Source organism: Oncorhynchus gorbuscha, linkage group LG08 (assembly GCF_021184085.1).
Source record: "Oncorhynchus gorbuscha isolate QuinsamMale2020 ecotype Even-year linkage group LG08, OgorEven_v1.0, whole genome shotgun sequence".
NCBI lineage: Eukaryota > Metazoa > Chordata > Actinopteri > Salmoniformes > Salmonidae > Oncorhynchus > Oncorhynchus gorbuscha.
In genome coordinates, this window is record NC_060180.1 from 53,598,972 (window position 1) to 53,626,667 (window position 27,696).

Consider the following 27,696-nt stretch of genomic DNA (forward strand, 5'->3'; position numbering starts at 1 on the left):
GGAGATGCAATGGTCCATAGGCCAGTGTGTGTGCGTGTCTGTGCGCGCGCACGTGTATCCTTGTCTGTGCGCGCGCACGTGTATCCTTGCATGTGTGCACGTGTGTGTGTTTGAGTGCAAATGAGGGTGCGTGTATGCGCACGTGAGTGCATGCGTGTACATACATGTGTATGTGAGTTCTTGGGGATGTTGGTTTGAGGACTCCCCCGCTGAGGCTAATCCAGTCTGATTGGCCACATCTCAGACACTACAACACGGAGTACGGCCACTAGAGTCCTATTCTGAGCTCTACCCTCTCTCTGATGCTGTAAATAAGAGCCATAACCTCCATTTTAATGGTTGGACCTGGACGCTCTTGTAGTGGTCCATTTATGTTCACTTCATCCACCCCCGGTGTCTGTCTGGCTGACTGGGGGATCTGAGAGCTTTGCGTCACATTCGGTTTCAGAGCCTCCTAATTTATCCCAATACATGTGGGCTAAACAGTTAAACTAACACAGACATAGGTCTGAAATGGCATCCGATTCCCTATATAGTGCACTACTCTTGACCATCAAATCAAATTTGTTTATATAGCCCTTCGTACATCTGATATCTCAAAGTGCTGTACAGAAACCCAGCCTAAAACCCCGAACAGCAAGCAATGCAGGTGTAGAAGCACAGTGGCTAGGAAAAACTCTCTAGAAAGGCCAAAACCTAGGAAGAAACCTAGAGAGGAACCAGGCTATATGGGGTGGCCAGTCCTCGTCTGGCTGTGCCGGGTGGAGATTATAATGGAACATGGCCAAGATGTTCAAATGTTCATTAATGACCAGCATGGTCAAATAATAATAATCACAGGCAGAACAGTTGAAACTGGAGCAGCAGCATGGCCAGGTGGACTGGGGACAGCAAGGAGTCATCATGCCAGGTAGTCCTGAGGCATGGTCCTAGGGCTCAGGTCCTCTGAGAGAGAGAAAGAAAGAGAGAATTAGAGAGAGCATACTTAAATTCATACAGGACACCGGATGAGACAGGAGAAGTACTCCAGATATAACAAACTGAAACTAGCCCCCCGACACATAATGCCTAGGACTCTGGTCAAATGAAGTGCACTATAGTGCCTTCAGAAAGTATTCATACCCTTTGTCTTGTTCCACATTTTGTTGTGTCCTAGCCTGAATTCAAAATGGATTACATTTATTTATTTTTCTCACCCATCTACACACAATACCCCATAATGACAAAGTGAAGACATGTTTTTTTAAATAAGAAAAAATTAAAAAGCTGACAAAGGCCTTGAAGCCGATACATAAAGCTTAATAAAGAGCAGTGATTTTATCCAGAGCAGTTTGCGTGTCTTCTTTTTTATCTCATGTATTTTCATATAAAAGTCCCAAAATTTATGTATCAATCGCAGATTGCCTCTTTAAGAACATAAGAACCCTATGTACAATACAGTACTGTAATGACTCAAGGTGATGTTTCAGCGAGTGACCTACTTCCTAATTGGATATGATTAAACATACAGCAGTTTGCACAAACTCTTCGAGCATTTCAATTGCCCAATTAACCCATATGTGACTTATGCAAGGTTATATCATCTTTAGATATTTTTTTGTAAAAATAATTAAGTTGTATTTGGTCTACAAACGCTCATATGCACATTATAGTACTGTACATAGCAGACAATAGCTAGTTAATAGCAGTGGTGGAAAAAGTACCCAATTGTCAACCTTGAGTAAAAATATAGATTCCATAATAGAAAATGACTCAAGTAATAGTGAAAGTCACTTAGTAAAATACTACTTGAGTAAAAGTCTAAAAGTATTTGGTTAAATATACGTGCTCCACACGTACAATTATCTGTAAGGTCCCTCAGTCAAGCAGTGAATTTGAAACACGGATTCAACCACAAAGACCAGGGATGTTTTCCAACGATGGCACAGAAGGGGCAGACGAAAGCGGCCACCTGGCCAGGCTCCGTGGACGTGCACAACGCCCACCGCTCCAGAGCATACTACTAGCCAATGTCCAGTCTTTTGACAACAAAGTATATGAAATTCGAGCAAGGGCTGCATTCCAGAGAGCCACCGGGCTTATCCATGCATCGCGCTGACAGAGATAAACACCTCTCTGGGAAGAGGATGGGAGGGGGTGTATGCTTTATGATTAACGACTCATGGTGTAATCATAACAACACACAGGAACTCAAGTCCTTCTGCTCAACCGATCTAGAATTTCTTACAATCAAATGCCGGCTATTTTACCTATCAAGAGAATTCTTATCAGTTATAGTGACAGCTGTGTACATTCCCCCTCAAGCAGACACCAAGACTGCCATCAAGGAACTTCACTGGACTATATGCAAACTGGACACCATACATCCTGAGGCTGCATTTATTGTAGCTGGGAATTTTAACAAAGCAAATTTGAGATCAAGGCTGCCTAAATTCTACCAGCATATTTATTGTGCTACGCGCATGCGCAATACCCTCGACCACTGCTACTCTAACATCCGCGATGCATACAAAGCGCTCCCCCGTCCTCCCTTCGGCAAATCCAACCATGAAGCGATCTTGCTCCTTCCGTCTTAAAGGCAGAAACTCAAACAGGATGTACAAGTGACAACAACCATTCAACTCGGGTCCGACCAATCGGAAGCCACGCTTCAAGATTGTTTAGATCAATATGTTCCGGTCAGCTTCTGAGAACAACATCGACCAATACGCTGACTCTATGAGTGCGTTTATAAAGAAGTGCATTGGAGATGTTGTACCCACTATTAAAACCTACCCTAACCGGAAACCGTGAATGGATGGCGGCATTCGCACAAAACTGAAAGCGCGATCCACCGCATTTAACCATGGAAAGAGGTCTGGGAATATGTCTGAATATAAACAGTGTAGTTATTCCCTCCGCAAGGCAATCAAACAAGCAAAATGCCAGTACTGGGACAAGTTGGAGTCGCAATTCAACGGCTCAAACACAAGACATATGTTGCAGGGTCTACAGGAAATCGCGGACTACAAAAATAAATCCGGCCACGTAATGGACACCGATGTCACGCTTGCAGACAACTAAACACCTCCTTTGCACCGCTTTGGTGATTATACAGTGCCACCGTCGTGGCCCGCTAACAAGGACTGCCTCCCCCCTAAAACATTTAAACGTGTTGACCCTCTCAAAGCTGCTGGCTCAGACGGCATCCCTAGCCGTGTCCTCAGCGCATGCACAGACCAGCTGCCTGGGGTGTTTACGGACATATTCAATCGCTCCCTAAGATGGCTACCATTGTTCCTGTACACAAGAAGGCAAAGATAACAGAACTAAATTACTACCGCCCCATAGCACTCACTTCTGTCATCATGAAGTGCTTTGAGAGACTAGTCAAAGATCATATTGCTTCCACCTTAGACCCACTTCAGTTTGCCTACCGCTCCAACAGGTCCAGACGACGCAATTGCCATCACACTGCACACTGCCCTATCCAATCTGCACTATGTAAGAAAGCTGTTCATTGACTACTGCTCAGCATTCAACACCATAGTACCCAAGCTCATCATCAAGCTGGACGCCCTGGGTCTCAACCCTGCCCTGAGCAATTGTGTCCTGGACTTGTTGACGGGCCGCCCCCAGGTGGTGATGACCCCCAACACTGGGGCCCCACAAGGGTGCGTGCTCAGCCCCCTCCTGTACTCCCTGTTCACCCATGTTTGCGTAGCCATGCACGCCTCCAACTCAATCATAAAGTTTGCAGACGACACAACAGTAGTGGGCTTGATTTACCAACAACGACGAGACCGCCTACAGGGAGGAGGTGAGGGCACTCGGAGTGTGGTGTCAGGAAAACAATCTCTCGCTCAACGTCAACAAAACAAAGGAGATGATCGTGGACTTAAGGAAACAACAGACGAAGCACCCCCCTATCCACATTGAAGGGATAGCAGTGGAGAAACTGAAATGGTCCACCCACACAGGCAGTGTGGTGAAGGGGCAAACAGCGCCTCTTCAACCTCGAGGCTGGAGAAATTTGGCGTGTCACTTAAAACCCTGACAAACTTTTACAGATGGACAATCGAGTACATACTGTATCACAGCCTGGTACTGCAACTGCACCGCCCTCCATGACACCTACAATGCCTTCACAGGAAGGCCAAAAAGATCATCAAGGACATCAACCACCCGAGCATTTGCCTATTCACACCGCTACCATCCAGAAGGTGAGGTCAGTACAGGTGCAACAAAGCTGGGCCCGAGAGACTGAAAAACAGCTTCTATCTCAATGCCATCAGACTGCTAAACAGCCATCACTACCTCAGAGAGGCTGCTGCCTACAATTAATACCCAATCACTGACCACTTTAATAAATGGATCACTATTCACTTTGTACAATGCCACTCTAAATATTGCCACTTTAATGTTTACATATCTTACATTACTCATATCACATGTATACACTATTTTAATACACTCTATTGCACCTTGCCTATGCCGCTCAACCATCGCTCATCAATATACTTGCATGTACATATTCTCATTCACCGCTTCAGGTTTGTGTGTATTAGGTTGTTGTTGGGGAATTGTTAGATATTACTGCACTGTCGGGAACTAGAAGCAGAAGCATTTCACTACACTCACATTAACATCTGCTAACCATGTGTATGTGACAAATAACATTTTATTTTATTTGATGAATACATGCTCCAGAGCGCTCAGGACCTCAGCCTGGGGTAAAGGTTCACCTTCCAACAGGACAACAACGCTAAGCACACAGCCAAGACAACGCAGGAGTGGCTTCGGGACAGGTTTCTGAATGTCCTTGAGTAGCCCAGTCAGAGCCTGAACTTGAACCCGATCAAACATCTCTGGAGCAGCAACGCTTCCCATCCAACCTGACAGAGCTTGAGAGGATCTGCAGAGAAAAATGGGAGAAACTCCCAAAATACAGCTGTGCCAAGCTTGTAGTGTCATAACCAAGAAGACTTGAGGCTTTAATCACTGCCAAAGGTGCATCAACAAAGTACTGAGTAAAGGGACTGAATACTTATGTAAATGTGACATTTTATTATTTTATTTTTAATACATTTTACAACATTTAAAATAATCTGTTTTTGCTTCGTCATTATGGGGTATTGTGTGCAGATTGACAGGGGTGGAAAAAACAATTTAATCAATTTTAGAATAAGGCTGTAATTGTCACGCCCTGACCTTAGAGAGCCTTTTTATTTCTCTATTTGGTTAGGTCAGGGTGTGATTTGGGGTGGGCATTCTATGTTGTCTATTTTTTTTTTTCGCCGAGTATGGTGCCTAATCAGAGGCAGTTGTCTACTGTTGTCTTTGATTGGGGATCATACTTAGGCAGCCTTTTTTCCCACCTGTGTTTGTGGGTAGTTATTTTCTGTTTAGTCTCTGTTATCTGACAGAACTGTTCGCTTTCGTTTTGTTACCTTGTTCGAGTGTTTTTTGATAATAAAAAAATCATGAACACTTTTCACGCTGCGCTTTGGTCCTCTCCTTCCGACGACAGGCGTTACAGTAACAAAACAAAAAAAATGTAACAAAATGTGGAAAACATCAAGGGGTCTGAATACTTTCTGAATGTACTGTAAATACTTTACACCACTGGTTAATAGACAGATTAATATGGCTATGGATGAAAGTGTTTGCTAATGCAACCATGCCTCACAGGGACACACCACAGAGTATGTGATCAAGCTTCATAATCATCAGCGATGAGAAGAGAAAACAAATCAACTTTTGAAATGTACTTTCTCCCATTGGTCATTTTTTTTTAAACAAAAGGATCTCAATCCCTCCCCGCTCCTCTGCATTCATTCCCTTTGATGAATTATATTCACGGGCAATCATTTCTGACGACTGCACACCAGTCAGCTCCAATCACTCAACAATAAGTGCTCAGTTGGGTAACAGTGGAGCCTAGCTAATGCCGGAACTGTACTGAGCATGCCCAGTGCCCACTAGTGTGGGGTTAAGATGCTTGGTAGAAGGGTGCAGGGAGTCTTCACAACTGACCATCTAGTGTTTTGTTGGTACACTGCTCCCCTACCGTTTGAAACACCACTTTCATTGTGACCGTTCTGAAGAGGCTCAGAAGAGACATTGAGAGCTGGGCTCCCTGGTGTTTTATTTATCTGGGTTTTGTTTTATGTGATTGAGGTCAGAGAGAATCCCAACTAGACTCCCATCACTCCGTTGACCTTTTTGAAAGTTAACATTTCTCTTTCTTTGTAAATGGTCGTGGCTTCTTCCATTTCTCCCTTTCTCACGTTAGTAGTGGTTGGTATTACTGGGAGAAGGATTGTGAGGAGATGAAATGTTCCTGAGGCTCTTACCCGTCGTAGTGTGTACATCACTAACTGTGGCGGCTCCGCAGCTTCCAAGCCTTTTGGATCAGAATTAGCTCTCTGTTCCTCGTTTTCATCTCTCTCACACCCTCTCTCTCGCTCCCTCACACATCTCTCCTTCTCTCTCACATCTCTATATTCCCCCCTCACCTCCCTCCTTCTCACATTTCTCTTCCTCTCTTCCCCCTCTCTCTCTCTCTCTCTCTCTCTCTCTCTCTCTCTCTCTCTCTCTCTCTCTCTCTCTCTCTCTCTCTCTCTCTCTCTCTCTCTCTTACGTGAACCCACTCGTTAATGCAATTGATTCTCTGTCTTTGAGAGCCAGTGACATGTGGAGTTGAGAAGCCAGAACTGGGGCATCTGTGTTGTCAGTGAGAGAGCTAACTGACAAACTAAAAGGCCTGATTGCAGACAGCTGTGATGGTTTGAGGTTGGACAGGTGCTGGAAGGTGTGTACAGGGAGGGTGCTGCCTTTGCACCAGTGTGTGTCTCTCTCTCTCTCTCTGTCTCTCCCTCTTTGTCTGTCTGTATCTGTAGGTGTGCCGATAAGAGAGGTGTGGTAGTGGAGTAACACGGTGGTCAGGGGGATGACAGGGTGCTCTGACAGTCCATAGCTAGCCTCAGGCTAACGCACTAAAGCACCATAGCTCGCATCGCCAGAGGATAATGCTGGATGAAAGTATCTCTCATTCGCCAAGAGTAGGGATTCAGTTCTAGCCTTTATCATTCTCTAGTGAATGATTTAATTCAGAATTTGTGGGAATAGAAAACAAGCCTCGTTCTTGATTGTAATATCTCTTAGAACTAAAATGTTTTTTTTCACACTATGGGGGCTATGTGCTATGGGTGTGGTTTGTTTGGCAAATATGACACACACACGCAAGCTTTTTCATGCTCAACAAGCATATTACGTTGTTCATTATTCATGCCAATGTTTGTTTTAAATGGACAATGCATATGTCATGTGTCACTGTTTTTCTGCTCTGTAAGTGAACCTCAATGCAATGTAGCCTTAGTGTCTAACTTAGTAGTCATAGATGAACATTGCTCCACACACAATAAACCAAACCAAAGGCATTCAAAAGAAAGAGAGAACAAAAAGGTGCCTTATTATTTTCTGTAATGCAGAAATGACATTATACCAAAACACCACTTATAGGAATTACCACCGCAACAGCTTCTGCAATTTACCACGAACAGTAATCACCAGATTGCAGTCATCTGAAAAGATAGATTGAAGATTGCAGTATAATAGACAGTGAGTGAGTGTTTTGTTTAGCACTGTATTGCGATGCTTTTTCTGAGTTCCAAATGGCACTCTATTCCCTATGTGGTGCACTACCTTATGGGCCCTGGTCAAAAGTAGTGCACTAAATAGGGAATAGGGTGCCATTTAGGATGGAGATGCCTGTACAGATCCAGTGCTGTTCTGTATTCATCCCTGTGTTTCCCGTGGTCCCCTGCAGGGAGTTTGGCTGGAGAGACCCAGAGCTGCCTGAGGTGATTCAGATGCTGCAACACCAGTTCCCCTCAGTCCAGTCCAACGCTGCAGCCTACCTCCAACACCTGTGCTTCGGAGACAACAAGATCAAGTCTGAGGTAACCTGCACCAGGCCGATATGGCTACTCATACATTTCTACTGCCATGTGCTAGCGGGGACACCTGCATCCACTGCTACACATTATGAAATGTATCTGCCCCATAAAGTTGTTAAATCCGTGGCTAACACATTGGGCTTTAAAAAAGTCAGAATCAGTCGTGTCGGTCCGTGGGATGGCCCTGGGCAGCTGTTTGAAACTTATGAAACATAGCAAAGTCCGCCTCCACCTTCATGTTCAGTACATCATCTAAAATCTATACCTTTTGTGAAACCTTTTTCGAGAATAATTCACAATTCTAGCTCAGGATCTATCCCAGGTGCTAGAATTGTGAATTCTCCTCACATTAATGGTCAGATAGTATTGCCTGATCTTGCCTCACCTGACTTTCCTCACCCTAATGTTGGATAGCTTGGTGGTGTCATGTCTGTGTGTAATATGCGGGGACGTTGGCTGGGTGAGGTAGAGGGATGGTGAGGTGGAGGGATGGTGAGGTGGAGGGATGGTGAGATGGAGGGATGGTGAGGTATAGGGATGGTGAGATGGGGGAGGTGGAGATGGAGGGATGAGTTGCAAGTGAGATGCTGTCTTGGAGGGATTGGAAGAAAGTCATTAGGTCAGCGGATACCTTTTCCTGGAACACTGCTGATGCTCATCTCATCGCCTCTCTCAGACAGATATATCACAGGCAGCATGGGCAGACACACACACCACACACACACACACGCACACACCTTGGCAATCACACATATAGGCACACACACACAGATATAGACACACATACAGTGATATACTATATATACAAAAGAATGTGGCCACCCCTTCAAATGAGTGGATTCGGCTATTTCAGCTCATTGCTGACAGGTGTATGAAATCGAGCACACAGCCATGCAATCTCCATAGACAAACATTGGCAGAAGAATGGCCTTACTGAAGAGCTCAGTGACTTTCAACGTGGCCCCGTCATAGGATGCCACCTTTCCAACAAGTCAGTTCGTCAAATTTCTTCCCTGCTAGTGCTGCCCAGGTCAACTGTAAACGCTGTTATTGTGAAGTGGAAACTTCTAGGGGAAACAACGGCTCAGTCAGTTGTGGACCGCCGAGTGCTGTAACGTCTAAAAATAGTTTATCCTCGGTTGCAACACTCACTACTGAGTTCCAAACTGCCTCTGAAGCCTAAGATCACCATGTGCAATGCCAAGCGTTGGCTGGAGTGGTGTGAAACTCGCCGCCATTGGACTCTGGAGCAGTGGAAACATGTTCTCTGGAGTGATGAATCACGCTTCACCATTTGGCAGTCCGACGGACGAATCTAGGTTTGGTGGAAGCCAGGAGAACGCTACCTGCCCCAATGCATAGTGCCAACTGTAAAGTTTGGTGGAGGAGGAATAATTGTCTGGGGCGGTTTTTCATGGTTCGGGCTAGGCCACTTAGTTCCAGTGAAGGGAAATCTTAACGCAACAGCATACTATGTCATTCTGGACGACTCTGTGCTTTCAACTTTGTGGCAACACTTTGGGGACGGCCCTATCCTGTTTCAGCATGACAATGCTCCTTTGCACGAGGTCCATACAAAAATGGTTTGTCGAGATTGGTGTGGGAGAATTTGACTGGCCTGCACAGAGCCCTGACCTCAACCCCATTGAACACCTTCGGGATGAATTGGAACGCCGACTGCGAGCCAGGCCTAACCGCCAAACATCAGTGCCCGACCTCACTAATGCTCTTGTTGCTGAATGGAAGCAAGTCCCCAGAGCGATGTTCCCACATCTAGTATTAGCAGCAAAAGGGGGACAACTCCATATTAATGCCCATGATTTTGGAATGAGACTTTCGACAAGCAGGTATCCACATACTTCTGGTCATGTCGTGTATTTATAGTACTTCGAGGCGATGCACTGTAGCTGTGTGTGTCATCATGGTACTTTGTCTCGCCTAGCAGTATCTTGGTTATTTTTGGAGCAGAAGGCTGTGTGAAGGAAATTACTATATAATGGGCACTCTATTTTAGTAACAGTAGAGCAATGGAGATGAAGGAGGGACATTTGTATAGTAAGTCAGTGTCTTCATAAACAGAAGGGAATATACAGCATGCACTGGGTAATGGCAGCATGTACAGTATGTAGCCTGCAATCTTGTGAGCCAGTGTCTATCACCTTTGCCAACAGAGCACCCAGATAAACAGGCTCTGATTTGTAATGGTTTTTCTCCTCTGTGTTTAATTGGAGTTGAGATGGACAGCAAGAGCAGCAGTGTTGATCCATTCTGTTGGGCCTAGCAGCACATCTGCTGACTGTTGGCACAACTCCCCTGGTGTGCGTGCGTACGCACACGTCTGTACGTATGTTTGTGACACTCTACCTGGTCGTCTTATCTCACTTCCTCTGTCACTCTGTCAATATGTCACTCTGTCCTCTGTCGCTCTGTGACAGTGTTTCCTTGGCCTGTCTGTCTGTGTGCAGATGAACCAAAATGTCTGTTATTTTTTCATTTTTAAACAGCTGACCGACATTGGTTGAATTATTTGAATTCCATTTAGTTATTTTTTTCTGTGAGCTCAATGCACACATGGCAGTTTTTCTAGAGATAAACCAATCCAGTCTAAACTTTGCTATGTAGTTGAGAGTTAGTTGTAGTTTCCAACAGGCTAATATTATACATAGTTTAGCGCAGAAAACAGATTAATGAACTACAATGACCATGATCCATTGCGTATCTACTTGTCCGGTGTGTGTTTCTTTTACGCGTGCTACGGAAGATAGAAGAATTCGCGATCGTGAGGTAATATAGAGAGCAGCTGTTGCTTCGCAAAGTATCTCTACCTGAAAATACATGATCTAAGAGATTGATAGTTGGTATTAAACATTCATATAAGTATGCCTTATTTACTTTGATGAAAATAGTGATTTTGTCAGACAGCATAGGAAGCAGCTCTATAGAGATGAGATGATGCTTTGGAATTAAATAATAAAGTCATCAAATAAACAAATGTATAACATTTTATTAAAGTAAAGTAATGTGAATAAATTATGATTAATAAGTGATAAGCAGTAATAGGCAGTCACTACCATCATGGGACTTTTATTTATTTGTTTTATTCTATGTTGTTACAGCATTCAACCCACATAATGCATAGCGCGTTTAATGTAAATAATAAAACATAAATATTTTTTATAATCGAACCGAAACTGAACCGACCTCAAAAAGCACTAATCGTTCAGCACTAATATGCAGCCATGTGACTCTAGAGCCCTCAAGCTCAGCTCTGGACCTCGAAGCCACTTCCAATGCGTCTTTTCATTGTTCCTCTCTAATCAGGGACTGATTTAGACCTGGGACACCAGATGAGTGAATTCATTATTAGGTAGAACAGAAAACCAGCAGGCTCCGGACCTCGTAGGGTAGGATTTGAGACCCCTGCTCTAGAGTAATGAGGGAGGAAGGAACTGTCTGATCTGGCTCTAGTTGATTTATAGAGGAAAGGTACCTGAGTGAAATAAAGAACAGGATTCAAAGGGATGCCTCCAGTTGTCAATACTGAAAACTACAGATGACTTCTGTGGCAGACAGTTTGTAAAATTGAACTGTATAGAACAGTAGCTAGCTACACTATTGCATGCATGTTTGTACTGTTCTTTGTCTATCTATTCATTTTGATCTAGTCTTGATCGATTCGTTATGATCCACTAACGTCCTCCTTTTCTCTCCTCTCCCTGTTCCTCTCACCAGATCCGAAGGCAGGGAGGAATCCAGCTGCTGGTGGATCTGCTGGATCACAGGATGACCGACGTGCACCGCAGCGCCTGTGGTGCTCTGAGAAACCTGGTGTATGGAAAGGCCAACGATGACAACAAGATCGCCCTGAAGAACTGCGGCGGGATCCCAGCCCTGGTCCGCCTGCTGAGGAAGACCACCGATGTGGAGATCAGGGAGCTGCTTACAGGTGAACAGAGTTTGGTGCTACGTTTTTACAAAGAGAGACATAACATAGCCTTGCTATATGACATTATAAAGGCTCATCCCTGCTTATAGAAAGTTATTAAGCATTTTACCTGGATGCTTATATCTAGAGTTTATACACAAGCTGAATTTAACAGGACATTGGTACTGGGAGCTGGATAACTAACAACTACTGAAGGCTATAGTGGTGAAGAATCACAAAGGGACTTTTCACATCAACATCCTTAGTGGTGGTTAAGCAGTGGTTAAAACTAATATCCGCAAATGACTTACTGGATAGAAAATTCCTATATTTTATTAAATACAATATGATGTAATACTTGCATGGTGCTATTATCTATTAAAGGAGCACTGTTCTAATTGAAACATTGCCTAAATGTACTTAGTCAATAACAAGTGAGAGGTTAAATCCCCTAGTCATGTTTATAGAGGGCATTATTTTATTATTTATTTTTTACTGTAGAGAGGATTCTGAGCCTGGAAATGCGTTGGAAATAAACGGTTTGTGCTGGTGCTGTCTTAAAGGAGATTACCATATAAATGAGAAAGCAGTTCAACGCACGGAACACAGAGTCCCTCCTGTCACAAATTAATCAGGCATCAGAAAACCTTCCCGGCCCAGAGGAATTCTGCCTCTTCACTTCTTCTCTTCTGGCTGTTTAAATCAGAGTCACAGTGACCGCCTGCGCCTCCTCTCCCCTCCATGTGACTGGGCAGGGATTAACGGGACTATTTACCCGTTTCTCTCCATCTCCCAGCCTTCCCTGTGCCACCGACTGCCAGGAGGCAACCTTACTTAGGGAAGCGGTAGCGGCGGTTTATGACATCACAGGAAGCCGAGCCAGGTTGTTGTTTTCTCTGCTGCTCTAGCAACCAACCCCCTTGGGAGCTAAAGATGATTATTTAGCGGGAATAAAGCTCTTTTAAATGGCAGCTTTCTTGTCTCCTGAGATTAGAGATGTGGATTGTGTCCTGGACTCCAAGTGACATCAGGGACCCATGTTGCTGCACTTACACAGCCCGGACGCAATTAGTCTAGTTTAGTGGAGGGGTGGATGAGATGTGGTCGTACTGGATTATGGTTAATCAAGTTGTCCTTCTGTAGTTCTTGGAGTAAATTAATTGAAAAGTAGAGTAGTTGGATGAGATTGAAATGTAGAAATGTACAGCCATCTACAGACAACAATTCATAGACATACGGGGATGCTCTGTACACTCCGTGTACATTTGGTACCCTGGTGGCTCACTATAGAGAGGCTGATTTAATTAGAACGTCATCTGCACTGAATCAGTCCTTTGCCACTTGACTGCGGGCTCACGACACGGCGGCTGCCTCACCTGAACCACATAAAAACAACAGGCTCCTTCCTCAAATTCCATTTCTGTCACCTTGACAACCTGCACAGTGCCCTCACCTTCCACGGCCCCCTGTAGAGTTAATTTTGGTCCAGTTCTGCAGACGGCCCACTTTCTCCCCATGTAATGATGCTCTCGCTCCCCACCTAGCACCCCCCCGCACCGCATTTCCTCCCCGATGATGTAAGGCTGAGGCAATTAACCTCTTTCATCTGTCAGGCGAAAAAAAAAAAAATATGTTATAGGTAGTTATTATGCGCCGAGCCTGCCGCCACTCTAGGCAGCAGCCCTTTCATTTTTGAAAACACAGAAATGTTGTGCGCCGCCCCCGAGCGCGGTAAAGTGATGCTCTCTGTAAGATTACTGTCTCCACTAATTATGAGCAACGCAGCTAGTTATTTAGATGCAGAGCAGACCACAAGGACAACATCCCAACATAACTGATAAGACGAAAGTAGATCTGTGTAATTACATTGTTGTTGTGAGAGGAACGGGTGAAGAGTGACTGTCTGCCTCATCACTGGTAATTGCAATCATAAATGCTACAGTGTCCTGGGAGGGACATGACACGGTGAAGGTCAACAAGAATTATAATGTGTTGGGCCAGCTGTCAAGGTCATTACAGTGTGTGTGTGTGTGTGTGAGCCCTCTCAACAAATCACAGTGTTGTGGAGTGAAGGACCCTCTCCTCTTCCTCCTCCTCCCCCTTCCTCTCTCCTCTTATAGATAATTGGCCAGCTCTTGTGCTGTGTGTGTGTATCTCGACCTTTGGCTGACAGCGGCTGCTCACCCCTTAACACCATCCATGGCAGTCACAATGTTCCGACCACATCCTATTGAAAGCAATTTATGGTGACACATGACTCGGTTGTCTTTTTATTATACTTAACAAAAATATAAACGCAACTGTCCCATTTTTCATGAGCTGAAATAAAAGGTTCCATACTCACTAAAAGCCTATTTCTCTCAAATTTTGTTCACAAAATAGTTTATATCCCTGTTAGTGAGCATTTTTCCTTTGCCTAGATAATTAATCCACTTTACAGGGGTGGCATATAAAGAAGCTGATCATTACACAGGTGCACTTTGTGCCGGGGACAATAAAAATCCACTCTAAAATGTGCAGTTTTGTCACATAACACAATGCCACAGATGTCTCAAGTTTTGAGGGAGCGTGCAATTGGCATGCTAACTGCAGGAATGCTCTCCAGAGCTGTTGCCAGAAAATGGAATGTTAATTTCTCTACCATATGCCTCCTCCGATGTTGTTTTAGAGAATTTGGCAGTACGTCCAACCGGCCTCACAACCGCAGACCACATGTAACCATTCCAGCCCAGGACCTTCACGTCCAGCTTTTTCACCTACGGGATTGTCTGACGCCAGCCACCTAGACAGCTGATGAAACTGTGGGTTTGCACAACCCAAGATGTTCTGCACACACTGTCAGAAATCGTCTCAGGGAAGCTCATCTGCATGCTCGTCATCCTGACCAGGGTTTTGACTTGACTGCAGTTCGACGTCGAAAACAACTGGTCAAATGCTCACCTTTGATGGCCACTGGCACGCTGGGGAAGTGTGCTCTTCACGGATGAATCCCGGTTTTAACTGTACCGGGCAGATTGCAGACAATATGTATGGCGTCATGTGGGTGATATCAGCAATATCAACGTTTTGAACCGAATGACCCATGGTGGCGGTGAGGTTATGGTATGGGCAGGCATAAGCTACAGACAATGAACACAATTGCATATTATTGATGACAATTTCAATGCACAGGGATACTGTGATGAAATCCTGAGACCCATTGTCATGCCATTCATCCGTCGCCATCACCTCATGTTTCAGCACGATAATACACAGCCTCATGTCACAAGGATCTGGACACAATTCCTGGAAGCTGAAAATGTTCCAGTTCTTCCATGGCTTGCATACTCACCAGACATGTCACCCATTGAGCATGTTTGGGATGCTCTGGATTGAAGTGTATGACAGCGTGTTCCAGTTACTGCCATTATCCAGCAACTTCGCACAACCATTGAAGAGGAGTGGGACAACATTCTACAGGCCACAATCAACAGCCTGATCAACTCTATGTGAAGGAGATGTGTCGCGCTGCATGAGGCAAATAGTGGTCACACCAGATACGGACTGATTTTCTGATCCACACCCCGTATCTGTGACCAACATATGCATATCTGTGTTCCCAGTCATGTGAAATCCATAGATTAGGGCCTAATTAATTTCTTTCAATTGACTGATTTCCTTATATGAACTGTAACTTCGTAACATTTTGAAATTGTTGCATGTTGCGTTTATATTTTTGTTCAGTGTATTATGAGGAATGTTATTTTGGTATCATCATACAGCTGCTGTAATTCAGGTTCAGTTGAAGTCATATGTAAACTGGGATGTGAGATACTCTCTGTGGACACGTAGTGCCTCTGTTCAGTGTTCAGCAAAGCACCCGAGAGTGAGGAGGAAGACTGAAGTTGTAGTCAGTGTGGTTAAAGAGGAGAGAGGAGAGCCCAGCTGCAGAGAGAGAGAGCTTCCTCCCTGTCTCTGTGTAGGTTACGCATACAGTCTGTGCCAAAGCCGCTGGCTTGGAATGTAATTGGTAGGTTGGCTGGTTGCACATGAAATTACAGAAAAAATTATCCAAATCTCTGAAGCCCTAGGTGACCAGTTTATTGCACAATCATGACGGCCTCTCACTAAATCAAAACTAAGGGCTGCAATATGCTCTTTTGTGAACATATGCATGACAAGTAATTAAACATTTATAGAATCTTACCGTATCTTTTCAGTGTTTCGAAAAATGTTGTCACACATTATCCTTATTTCAATTTCAGAGGAGGTATATTAAACTTTTTTTCTTCACAAAGTCTGTACGATTCAGCACAGTTTCCACTCTCATCTGCGCAATATACCTCCTGACCATTCTCCCACGTTAAATCACTGTTCGTCAACATCTTATCTTATCTGATGTTCTGTGTTCAGGTGTGCTGTGGAACCTGTCGTCGTGTGATGCCCTGAAGATGCCCATTATCCAGGATGCTCTGGCCGTGCTGACCAACGCTGTCATCATCCCCCACTCGGGCTGGGACACCTCGCCCCATCAGGAGGACCGCAAGCTGCACTTGCACTCCTCCCAGGTGCTCCGCAATGCCACTGGCTGCCTCAGGTCAGTACTCTTACTAGACCCTCGGGTCAATCAATCAATCAATCAATCAAATGTATTTGCTAGCTTTTTACATCAGCAGTTGTCACTAAAGTCCTTTACAGTTACCCATCATAGACCCCAAAGCAAAGCAGGAGCGATAGCACAGTGGCAGGGGCAGAGGTTAAAGTTCACAAGTCATGACAGGGTATGTTAACTCTTGAGTTTACATGCAATGGGTGGTAAGGTCTCTTCTGGGAACTTGAACTCTTCTTCTCTGGGTAGATATTACTGAGAGCAGTCGGCTTCTACCAGGTCAATATCTTCCTGCTTTGTCGATCCCTGGCTTGTTCCTTTGTGTTGGTAATGCAGTATGTAACACATTGCTCTTTCACACATGAATACTTTGGAAGCTTTGTTCTCATTATGAATATTGACTTGACAAATGAGGGTTATTGATCAAGGAAGTTTTATCACAGACAATGAATGCCAAGTGTCAGACTGATTATGTGAACCCATGTATCATGTTTATAATTACCCACATTATGAGGGATGTTGTGTGAAAACGCCATGTCAGCTTTCTTTGAGGCTTAAAGATGCCTGCTCTGCATTAAAGCATTCTATAGTTCTGGAATATTGTCAAAGGGCTTTCTGGTTATAACGCTGGCATCGGAAGACAATTGGCTGTGTGTCAAGTGTTTCAACTCTTGATATCTGGGACCTCGTCCCCTGCATACCAGCAGGAGAAGCGTCTGTGAAGGAGAATAATGAGATCTTAGCAAATACATTGCCTGTCTGCTCATTCTGGGGTTAATCATTTTAGCTACAGTGCATTACCCTCTCTGTGCAGTATGTCACCGCTTCTCTGTTGTGGTATTACCTGCTAATAGTTGATGGAAAGAAAACAAAGGCTTGGGGTCTATTTTAATATGCACACATTACCTTCTCAAAGCAGGAAGTGATTAATGAAAGGGAGGTCGGGCTTTGTGGGGACATGTTCCATTCCCATTGGCACCCAGACAGGTAGTCCTCTGCAGCACAACCAATCAGCAGTGCAGCAGCGTGAAGTGGGAGGAATTCCGCTGTAAAGTGAAATGTGCTGAGTCTTAATGTCTGCCTGTGATGAGGGATGGCTGACTTTACAGTAAATCCCTGAGCTGAGCAGACTAATTCATCTGTTTCATGGGTCGTTAAGGAACAGAACAGAACAGAACAGGGGCTTTGATTGAATGTTTAATGTGCGGGACCAAGATGCCTTGCCACCTGCCGCCTCATCACACATTTGTCCCTCATCATGTGACACTTACTCTGGCAGAACAGAATCACCATGGCTGACAGGGAGCAACGCAACACACTAGTTGACTTTCATTCTCCACAGGATGCCTCTTTGCCAGGCATCAACTGCTGTGTAATGGGAGAAAGTCTGCCAATAGGACCATGGCTCTGACTGATCAGCAAGATAACATACTCACCATCCCTATCTTTCACACCCATGCTCACGAAAGAGTCAACAAACCTATGTTCCCTTTTTTGTATAATTTCCTTTCAGATCTGGGGTCATCTGTTGCGTCTGGTCTACCCTGGTTGCTGTTTGTGTTGGAACGACCTGATAAAGGACCCCGTGTCTCACCTCCTAGACCCTGTCTCTCCCCTCTATGGTCAACTCATTGATCACTGGAAGAAAAGAAAAAAACAGAACAGAACAGATACACATAGATTAGATTGATCAATGGCCGGCTTTGTTCATCAGGCCCATTACAAAGTGCTGGAGGTGCTGATGGGGTCACAAACAGGCCATCAATAATCTCCCTGTCTTTTGGCCCCAAACTCCACCAGCAGGCACCCTTAGATAATGGCCATGGTGTCCATCTAGAGGTCTCCTATAAGACAAGGCTGTCTGCATCATTACAGACTCATAGTGACCTGACATTTAAAGGGCAGCGGAGAGGAGCTCTTTAGGACAGAGACTGTGTCCCAAATGGCACCCTATTCCCTTGTCAAAAGCCGGACACTATATAGGTAGTATGAGCTGAAATGGGGCTGATGGGCCAGTCTTGTCATGGCATCAAACTATACTATCGTTAACACCATTTAGCTATAGCCTACATTCATTAATTTATTCATGTTTATGTATCCTTATTCTACCAGGTAGGTTGACTGAGAACTTATTCTCTTTTACAGCAGCGACCTTGGGAAGTTACAGGGGGGAGGAGATGGGATAAATGAGCCAATTGGGAGCTGGGGATGATTAGGTGGCCATGATGGTATGAGGGGCAGATTGGGAATTTAACCAGGACACCGGAGTTAATACCTCTACTCTTACGATAAGTGCAATGGCCTCTTTAGTGACCACAGAGAGTCAGGACACCTGTTTTAACTTCCAATCCGAAAGACCGATTTTGATTTTGAGCAATTATGACAACAGTAAGTAAAGATGTATAACTTTAGGCCTGGAATTAAACTCAAATACCTGTAGCTACAGTACAATATAACAGGGATACATTGCTGAAGAGAAATGTGTCTGTTGTTGCAGGAATGTGAGTTCGGCGGGGGAGGAGGCTCGTAGGAGGATGAGGGAGTGCGAGGGCCTCACTGACGCTCTGCTCTACGTGATCCAGACCGCCTTGGGCAGCAGCGAGATCGATAGCAAGGTTTGACTTTGTGTTTCCTTTCATCTCCTCCCATAAAGAATACTCTTTTAACATGACGCTGAGGGAATGACAGACAGAGGCGGCCTATCAATACAAAACACACTCACTTACACACACACACCATAACTATCAAAAGTTTCTGAGAGCTTCGGTGACACCTAGATGAAACGAAGACATAACGCCCAGCATAGACCCCAGACAGTTTGGAAGCAGACCAGAAATATAATCTATCCACACACTTGTTAGCTTCCTGGACTGTTTATAAGTGTATAAGCAATCAGACATCCTATCCACCATAACCACCCTCACCACAACTGACTTCTGCAAGGCCTTTGACAAAATCGTACACACCATCACCATTGAATGACTAATCCAACTGGGTGTCAGACCTGCCCTCACACCATGGCTCTGCAGTTTTGTGACCGACCACAAACAACAGGTACGCTACCAAGACAGCCTCTCAGACTGGCAGGTGTTCCTCAAGGAACTCTTCTGGGCCCTCTCATCTTCCTTCTGGTCAGAGACAGTGCAGCCTGTGATTTCGACAATAGATGGAAATATGTGGACGATCTAAATCTGGTCCACACGTGTACAACAGGAAACATCAGCACAGCACAGCCCCTGAACAACTTCAACACATGGGTACATGAAAGCAGAATATCACTGAACCTTGCCAAGTGCAAAATCCTATCAGTGACCTTCACAAGAAATCCACCTGTCCCATGCCCTCTCTGGAATGAGGGCCAGGATCTCAAAGTGTGTGATAGTGTGAAGACTTTAGGGTTAATGGTACAGAAGGACTTACAATGGAGCGAGCAGGTTGCTACAGTGGTAACCAAGAGCAACAGAATTATTTTTCTCTTTGCCGCCTTAAAAGGTTCCATGTGTCGTAGGAAGACCTGGTTAACATTTACACCAGCTACATACGTCCCACCCTGGAGTATGCCACTCCTACTTGGCACGGCTCACTGACCCAGGACCAGTCTGATGACCTGGAGCGTATTCAGCAGAGCGCATGCTTCACCATCCTCGGAGGGTACTCCAGTTATACTGAGGCACTTCAGACCCTGTCCCTTCCCCGGCTTCATGAAAGACAGACAGCTCTGACTTCACTGTCAGCCTCCTAAACTCTCATTTCAGAGACTGGCTTCCCCTTGACAAAATCACAGTAACACGCAGCCTAAACAATCTGACTATGCTAAAGTCTAGAACCGAATGGTACATGAGGTCACCAATCCCATATTTTGCTCATTGATGAATGAGTCACTTTAAGACCACAGGACATTATTGATTTACATTTATTTTTTTCACTCGTATTGTTGTATTTTGTTTCTCTTATCGATTAATATGTTGTATGTTAATGGGTTTCAGTTTGTATTGACTGCTATAGGAGTCAAATAAAACTATAAAAACACGTTGTGCGCCTGGATCGGTGTGTCTTGATGGTTGCCTCCCTGACTCTCTCCACCTCCTCATCCCCTGTAAATGACCTTCTTTACCAGGATTTAGTTGCTTAACACCTCTCCTGTCCTTGCTGGTGCACAGCGTAGAGAGATAGGGAGAATCTACTGTGCAGTCTGGCTAGCAAAGATCATCACCAGCTCTGATTACACTGGTCCTTTCCCAAAAGCCAATACCAGATGTCCAATTTCCTGCGAATGAATTCCTCAGAGTCTATGGAGTTAATGATTTGAAATGTATTATTTAGGATAATACAAACAGCGCCTGTGTATATTATGTTGAGATTATATCCTTTATACGTACTAGTCAATGTTCAACTATTGGACGGATTCAATCACAGGTCAGGCATGGAGAAATTGACACACTGTCAGATTCTGTGTGGTTCAAGGTCACCTGTTTATGGCTTGTAAAATACCTTGGGAATCTGAGAAAAAAAGGGACAGGGTACTCCATACGAACAGTACATGATGACCTCGAGCAGTGCAACGCACATACTACATTATCCCGATGTCAAGCAATAACAATGACAAACTGTTCTTCCCTAATAAAATACCTTCCATATCTGCCCTCTCTGCTACAGAGAGATACAGTAGGTTATGGTACCGTAAAGCTCCTCTACGTACACTCTCCCTATTTTGTTTGGTTTCCGAGGGCCTTTGTTACGTCTGGACTACTTTCTGCCAACCAGTTTGAAGGAGATCTGGTCAGCCCTAATCCCACTGAAAATCCTTTACAAGACCAAAGTCACCCCACTACATTATTTTCTGCCTCAATGATCACTACAATGGGATTAGCACTACTGTACTGCTCTGGCAAGGATCCAGCACAGCAATCTAACCAGTACAATGAGTTAGTCATACATTAGGAACAGATGCACTTTACTATACCAATCGCATTTGCGAACTTACAGACTGGTCAATTAATGTACCAATCGTCTTTACATACTGGTCGCCTTTAAATACTAGTTACAGAGCTATTCTTTAATTCTTGCACTGTTAATTGTATTATTGAAGGGTTGCCATCTGCTTTGTTTAGCTGTAGGCATTCTGTAAGATGTCATTAAGTAAAAGTGTCAACATACATTAAGCAATGGCGCCATGGCCTATTGCATTGCTTGTGCTGTCTATTCGAAAGCAAACAACAACAGACAGATATGTGACTTATGCATTTGCCCCAGTTTATAGCATCCTTACAGCATCCTGTCCACTTCCATTGGAGGATACTAACAGTCTTAACTGTATTTATCACTACATGGCCGACATGCATACATCTCACGCCTCAAATGAAAACACTGCTCTCATCTCTTGATCTTTCTCTCTCTCTTTCTTTCTTTCTCTCTCCCACTTTCTCTTTTTTTTGTCCCTCTCTCTCTCTCTCTCTCTCTCTCTCTCTCTCTCTCTCTCTCTCTCCTCTCCCCCTCTCTCCTTTCCCCCCCTTCCCTCCCTCTATCTTTTCGTCATCTCCCTCTTTTGTCCTTGCAGACCATTGAAAACTGTGTGTGCATTTTGAGGAACCTCTCGTATCGTCTAGCGGCAGAGACATCTCAGGGACAGCAGATAGGCACAGACGAGCTTGACGGATTGCTTTGTGGCGATGCCAACGGCAAGGATGCCGAGAGCTCTGGTTGCTGGGGGAAGAAGAAAAAGAAAAAGAAGGCCAATGATCAGGTGGGTTCCTCTCCACTGCAGCTGTTAGCAATTAGCCAGCATGTTACAGCAGTGGTGCTGGAAGCCCGGCTAGGGAGGGGGGTCTACATCTCATGGATAATTACACATTTACTGGGTTTAGTTCTGAAAGAGGGTCTTTTAGTTTCTTCTGGTTTCTACTGCCAAGGCTGGGAAAAAAAACTGGCAAAGTCGAGGTTTGATTATTATCTAACTGAGTTGGATTATGCTATTCATTGTGATTGAAATGTCGGTACAAATAATCTAATCTGGCATACAGTAGATGCTCATGCAGTTGGTACGGCGTGGATGATTTAGTATGTGAGATATGTCCCATGGATGTTATGTTGCTGGATGCTCATTCTTAAATCATGTTTATCTTGTAAGTAAATAATTCAGAAAGCAGTGCGTGACTCACTTGTCTCACAAGTCTCAACCATATTATGTGTTTTCAATATTTTCATTGTTCTTTGATAATTAAAGACAACTGCCCCTAAAAACCAACTTCTCATTTAGAAAACAGCCTATGTGGCATCGATATGAGTCAGAAACGTTTATTCTACTGTGGAAGAGACTACAAAGTGTAAATAGGATAATTTTGGTCATAAAATCAATCTCGTCAAAAACAGAGTTTTGTTAGACTTGTGGTCGTGACTGCATCACAACGTAAATTAAGGTTTGGTTTGTTTTGATCCTGCCCACATCCTGCCCAGCCGACAGCTGGCAGCACACAAGTGATCATACATTTCGGAGTGCAGCTACACACGACCGGATCGTAATGCCTGTGTTAAACCAAAGTCAAACCAATTTTGCTGCAGTCGCACACTTCAGGTCTTGGCCACTAGCACAGGTCTTGGCCACTAGCACAGGTCTTGGCCACTAGCACAGGTCTTGGCCACTAGCACAGGTCTTGGCCACTAGCATTTCTTAATCAACCAAATCTAAAACAAGGCCAAATCAGGTAGTGCAGTCACCCTTTAAGCTATTTTTAGTGGCACTGTAACTAAAGTGGCGTTGTCAAAAAGTTTGATGCCACATCTTATGCCTGTAGTATTGATAGTAGTAATATTCCACCATTCTGTGTCACCCAGTGGGATGGTGTTGGGCCCTTCCCGGACTCAGCTGACCCTCCCAAAGGCATTCAGATGCTGTGGCACCCCACCATCGTCAAGCCCTACCTCACACTCTTGTCTGAGTGCTCCAACCCAGACACCCTGGAGGGGGCAGCCGGGGCTCTGCAGAACTTGGCTGCAGGCAGCTGGAAGGTACAGCACAGTACAGTAAGCTATGGTCTCCCTCCTCAGAGCTGCTCCAGTGGCGGCCATTTTCTAGTCACACTGTCATTGTCAAACTGTCAAAATGATCTTACCTTAGACATTGGTTGCTCTTAGCTCACTGCAACATTAAGAAAGCATGAGCTACTACTGGAGAAATGCTATATTGGACAGTGTTGGGGGAGTAGACAACTCCTGTTGTTGTCCCATATATTGAGCAGAATGATGTGTGTTTTTTATGATGAAGTGTGACTGTCTTCTCTTTCTCCTCTCCTCTCCAGTGGTCTGTGTATATCCGTGCGGCGGTGAGGAAAGAGAAGGGTCTGCCCATCCTGGTGGAGCTCCTGAGGATCGACAACGACAGGGTGGTGTGTGCCGTGGCCACAGCTTTAAGAAACATGGCCTTAGACGTCAGAAACAAAGAGCTCATCGGTAAGTGTAGTTGTCAGTGAATCAATATTGTACACTCATACATTCTACATGCATGTTTCTGTGTGTGTGCATTAGTGTGAGTATGTAAGTGTGCTCATGCATATGCATTTATATACAGTGCATTTGGGAAATCTTCAGACCCTGTGACTTTTTCCAAATTATTTTACATTACAGCCTTGTTCTAAAATGTATTAAATACATGCTTTCTTTATCAAACTACGCACAATACCCCATAATGACAAAGTGAAAACAGGTTTGTAGAAATGTTTGCAAGAACACAGTGGCCTCCATTAATCTTAAATGGAAATAGTTTGGAACCACCAAGACTCTTCCTAGAGCTGGCCGCCCGGCCAAACTAAGCAATCGGGGGTGAAGGGCCTTGATCAGGGAGGGGACCAATAACCCAATGCTCCCATCTCTGCAACACTCCACCAATCAGGCCTTTATGGTAGAGTGGCCTGGCGGAGGTCAATCCTCTGTAAAAAAAAAAAAAAGAAGGAAAAAAAGCACATGACAGCCCGCTTGACGTTTTCCAAAAGGCACCTAAAGGACTCTCAGGTCATGAGAAACAAGATTGATGAAACCAAGAACTCTAGCCTAAATGCCAAGCGTCACGTTTGGAGGAAACTTGGCCCATCCCTACGTTGAAGCATGGTGGTGACAGGGACAGGGATACTAGTCAGGATTGACGAAATGATGAACAGTGCAAAGTTCAGAGAGATCCTTGATGAAAACCTGCTCCAGAGTGCACAGGAACTCAAACTGGGGCGAAGGTTCACATTCCAGCAGGACAATGACCCTAAGCACACAGCCAAGACAACGCAGGAGTGGCTTCGGGACAATTCTCTGAATGTCCTTGAGTGGCCCAGCCAGAGCCCGGACTTGAAACCGATCGAACACCTCTGGAGAGACCTGTAAATAGCTGTGCAGCGACGCTCCCCATCCAACCTGACAGAGCTTGATAGGATCTGCAGAGAAGAATGGGATAAACTCCCCAAATACAGGTCTGCCAAGCTTGTAGCGTCAAACCCAAGAAGACTCGATGCTGTAATCGCTGCCAAAGGTGCTTCAACAAAGCACTGAGTAAAGGGTCTGAATACTTATGTAAATTAATATTTTAATGTTTTTATTTATTATAAATTTGCAAACATTGCTAAAAACCTGTTTTGCTTTGTCATTATGGGGTATTGTGTTTAGATTGATGAGGGAAAAAAAGATTTACTCCATTTCAGAAGAGGGCCGTAACTTAAAAAATGTGGAAAAAGTCAAGGGTTCTGGATGCACTTTCCGAATGCACTGTATGTGTGCCCCCATAGACAATGTGTGCACTTCTCTGCAGCAAACTATACCAGCCTATTTATCTACTAAGATGGGTGTGCACTGCAGAGCTCTCTTTGTGGACTGTGTTCACATGGTTGAAATTCTCCTCATGACAGCACTAAAAGACTATTGATCTCTCTAATAAACGAGATGTTCTGTTGGACCTCGGCATCTCCATAGCAACTGCTCTTGCCGTTTCAGGCTGGTGCTCTGTGCTAAGTAGATGTGTGTATCATGTCATAGAGCCCGCAGGCCTTCGGACTCCCAACTTTTTGTTGGTAGAATAAAGGGTAGTAACCCACAATTATCTGTTTACATGCTTAAGTCATGTTAAGACAATGTTATGTCTGGCTAAATCTGACGCTACTGATAGCCATGCAAAGGGCGATTTCGTTATTGGCATTTCATTGACATTATAGCCATTATTACACACAGCATATATAAAGTGTGTATTACGTGTAACTTGGAAAATGACCTTTGTGATAATCATCAGCTCAAATTATCTTCACCCTCTTTGTTTATCTACATTACAAATAGTGATGTAGTTGTTAAAAAATAGGTAGGTAAACTCACTGTTTGCAGTGAATAAAGTAACACACTATATACTTTCAACCATCACGCAAAATCCAGAAGGGCTCCCGAGTGGCGCAGTGGTCTAAGGCACTCCATCTCAGTGCAAGAGGTGTCACTACAGTCCCTGGTTCGAATCCAGGCTGTATCACATCCGGCCATGATTGGGAGTCCCATAAGGCGGCGCACAATCATCCCAGCGTCGTCTGGGTTTGGCAAGGGGTAGGCTGTCATTGTAAATAAGAGTTTGTTCTTAACTGACTTGCCTAGTTAAATAAAGGTTCAATATAAAAAAGGTGCATAAACTGCATTTACTTGCGTTTATCCTCCACTACACCACTGATTACAAACACATGTTGTGTTGTTTCTAATGCTTTGAAGACTATACTATGAATCACACAAAGCGATTGTGCATTGGCAAGACATTCTCAGTCGTTCTCATTCCCAGGCCTCCCTTTAAAACGTAAGTGTTTTCTATGAAAATGCCATTACCTGGGAGGTGTCAAGGGGTTTGGTATTTCCATCCCAGCTACGAATGTTGTGTCCTCAGGCCTACAGTAGAGTATGAGTGTTTAGCGGGGTATTAAAAAGCCCCATTGAGCAGAAGATGGATGTATTAAGCCCTCGTCACATAGCTGTAAATGTCAGGCTGGGAGTTTGAGGCTGTATTGTGAATTATTAAAAGCACTGCTCCATGAATTTCTCTCTCTATTTATCTCTCATTTTCTCTCTCTCTCTCTCTCTCTCTCTCTCTCTCTCTCTCTCTCTCTCTCTCTCTCTCTCTCTCTCTCTCTCTCTCTCTCTCTCTCTCTCTCTCTCTCTCTCTCTCTCTCTCTCTCTATATATATATATATATATATATATATATATATATATATATATATATATATATATATATTATTCTCTCTATCCTTTTCTTATGCCCTAGTTTTTTTGTTTTTGACTAAAATCCATAAGGATTGTATTATATATCCTTAAGCATCATTCCCATACGTATATCCTTTGTCTTCTTTATTCTTCTTCAAGTGGGTGCCTCAGTGTGAAGTGCCGTATTTATTGTTCTCCTGTCAAGTCAAGAAATCCTCTTTAGCTCAATCGCTCACTGCTCATGGGAGACATAGCCTTTATAGGACAAAGGGCTTGTACACGTCTCTGACCTTGAAGGCTCTCCTGCTGTCCACTGAGTAGTGACGAGGTTAGATAATGTGAAGTATAGTAAATACTGCTTGTCTTTATCAGTTTCTGTTATATTGGCCATTTGCTACCATTTCCCCTCTCTTGCTGTTGTGAATATGAAGGTATACAAACGGAACACTGCGTCGTGGAGAACATGCATATTTATAGAAGAATGTTGTTCTTCTGCATCCATGGCTTTCTAATCTGTTCCCTAATAGCACATACAGTACCAGTCAAACGTTTGGACGCACCTACTTATTCAAGGGTTTTTCTTTATTTTTTACTGTTTTCTACGTTGTAGAATAATAGTGAAGTCATAAAAACTCTGAAATAACACATATGGAATCATGTAGTAACCAAAAAAGTGTTAAACAAATCGAAATAGATTTTAGATTCTTCAAAATTCAAAAGGCACTCGCACATCTGAGCAATCTTTTTTGCAGGTACATGGTAACGGTTGAACAAGATGAAGGAAAAAGGAAACCGTACACTCCTCTTGATAGTATCACTGATCTTTAATAAGCTTACGTATCGGCCTCACGGCCTTCGTCAGAGCTTTTGTGAGTAAAAAAAAAATAGATTCTTCAAAATAGCCACCTTGATGACAGCTTTGCACACTCTTGGCATTCTCTTGGCATTCTCTCAACAAGCTTCACCTGGAATGCTTTTCAAACAGTCTTGAAGGAGTTCCCACTTAATGCTGAGCACTAGTTGGCTGCTTTTCCTTCGCT

At 44.1% G+C, this 27,696-nt stretch overlaps 1 protein-coding gene across 3 annotated transcripts in view; it reads left to right on the forward strand.

Annotated features, from left to right (window-relative positions):
- Nucleotides 1-27,696, forward strand: part of ctnnd2b (catenin (cadherin-associated protein), delta 2b) — a 102,908-nt gene that overhangs the window by 64,904 nt on the left and 10,308 nt on the right. For all 3 annotated transcript variants that reach the window (XM_046359870.1, XM_046359872.1, XM_046359873.1), the window contains 7 exons: nucleotides 7,811-7,943; nucleotides 11,673-11,886; nucleotides 16,258-16,441; nucleotides 18,951-19,068; nucleotides 22,011-22,196; nucleotides 23,285-23,473; nucleotides 23,749-23,899. In XM_046359870.1, the coding sequence (XP_046215826.1) occupies nucleotides 7,811-7,943; nucleotides 11,673-11,886; nucleotides 16,258-16,441; nucleotides 18,951-19,068; nucleotides 22,011-22,196; nucleotides 23,285-23,473; nucleotides 23,749-23,899 (1,175 nt within the window). The remainder of the gene's footprint in view (nucleotides 1-7,810; nucleotides 7,944-11,672; nucleotides 11,887-16,257; nucleotides 16,442-18,950; nucleotides 19,069-22,010; nucleotides 22,197-23,284; nucleotides 23,474-23,748; nucleotides 23,900-27,696) is intronic.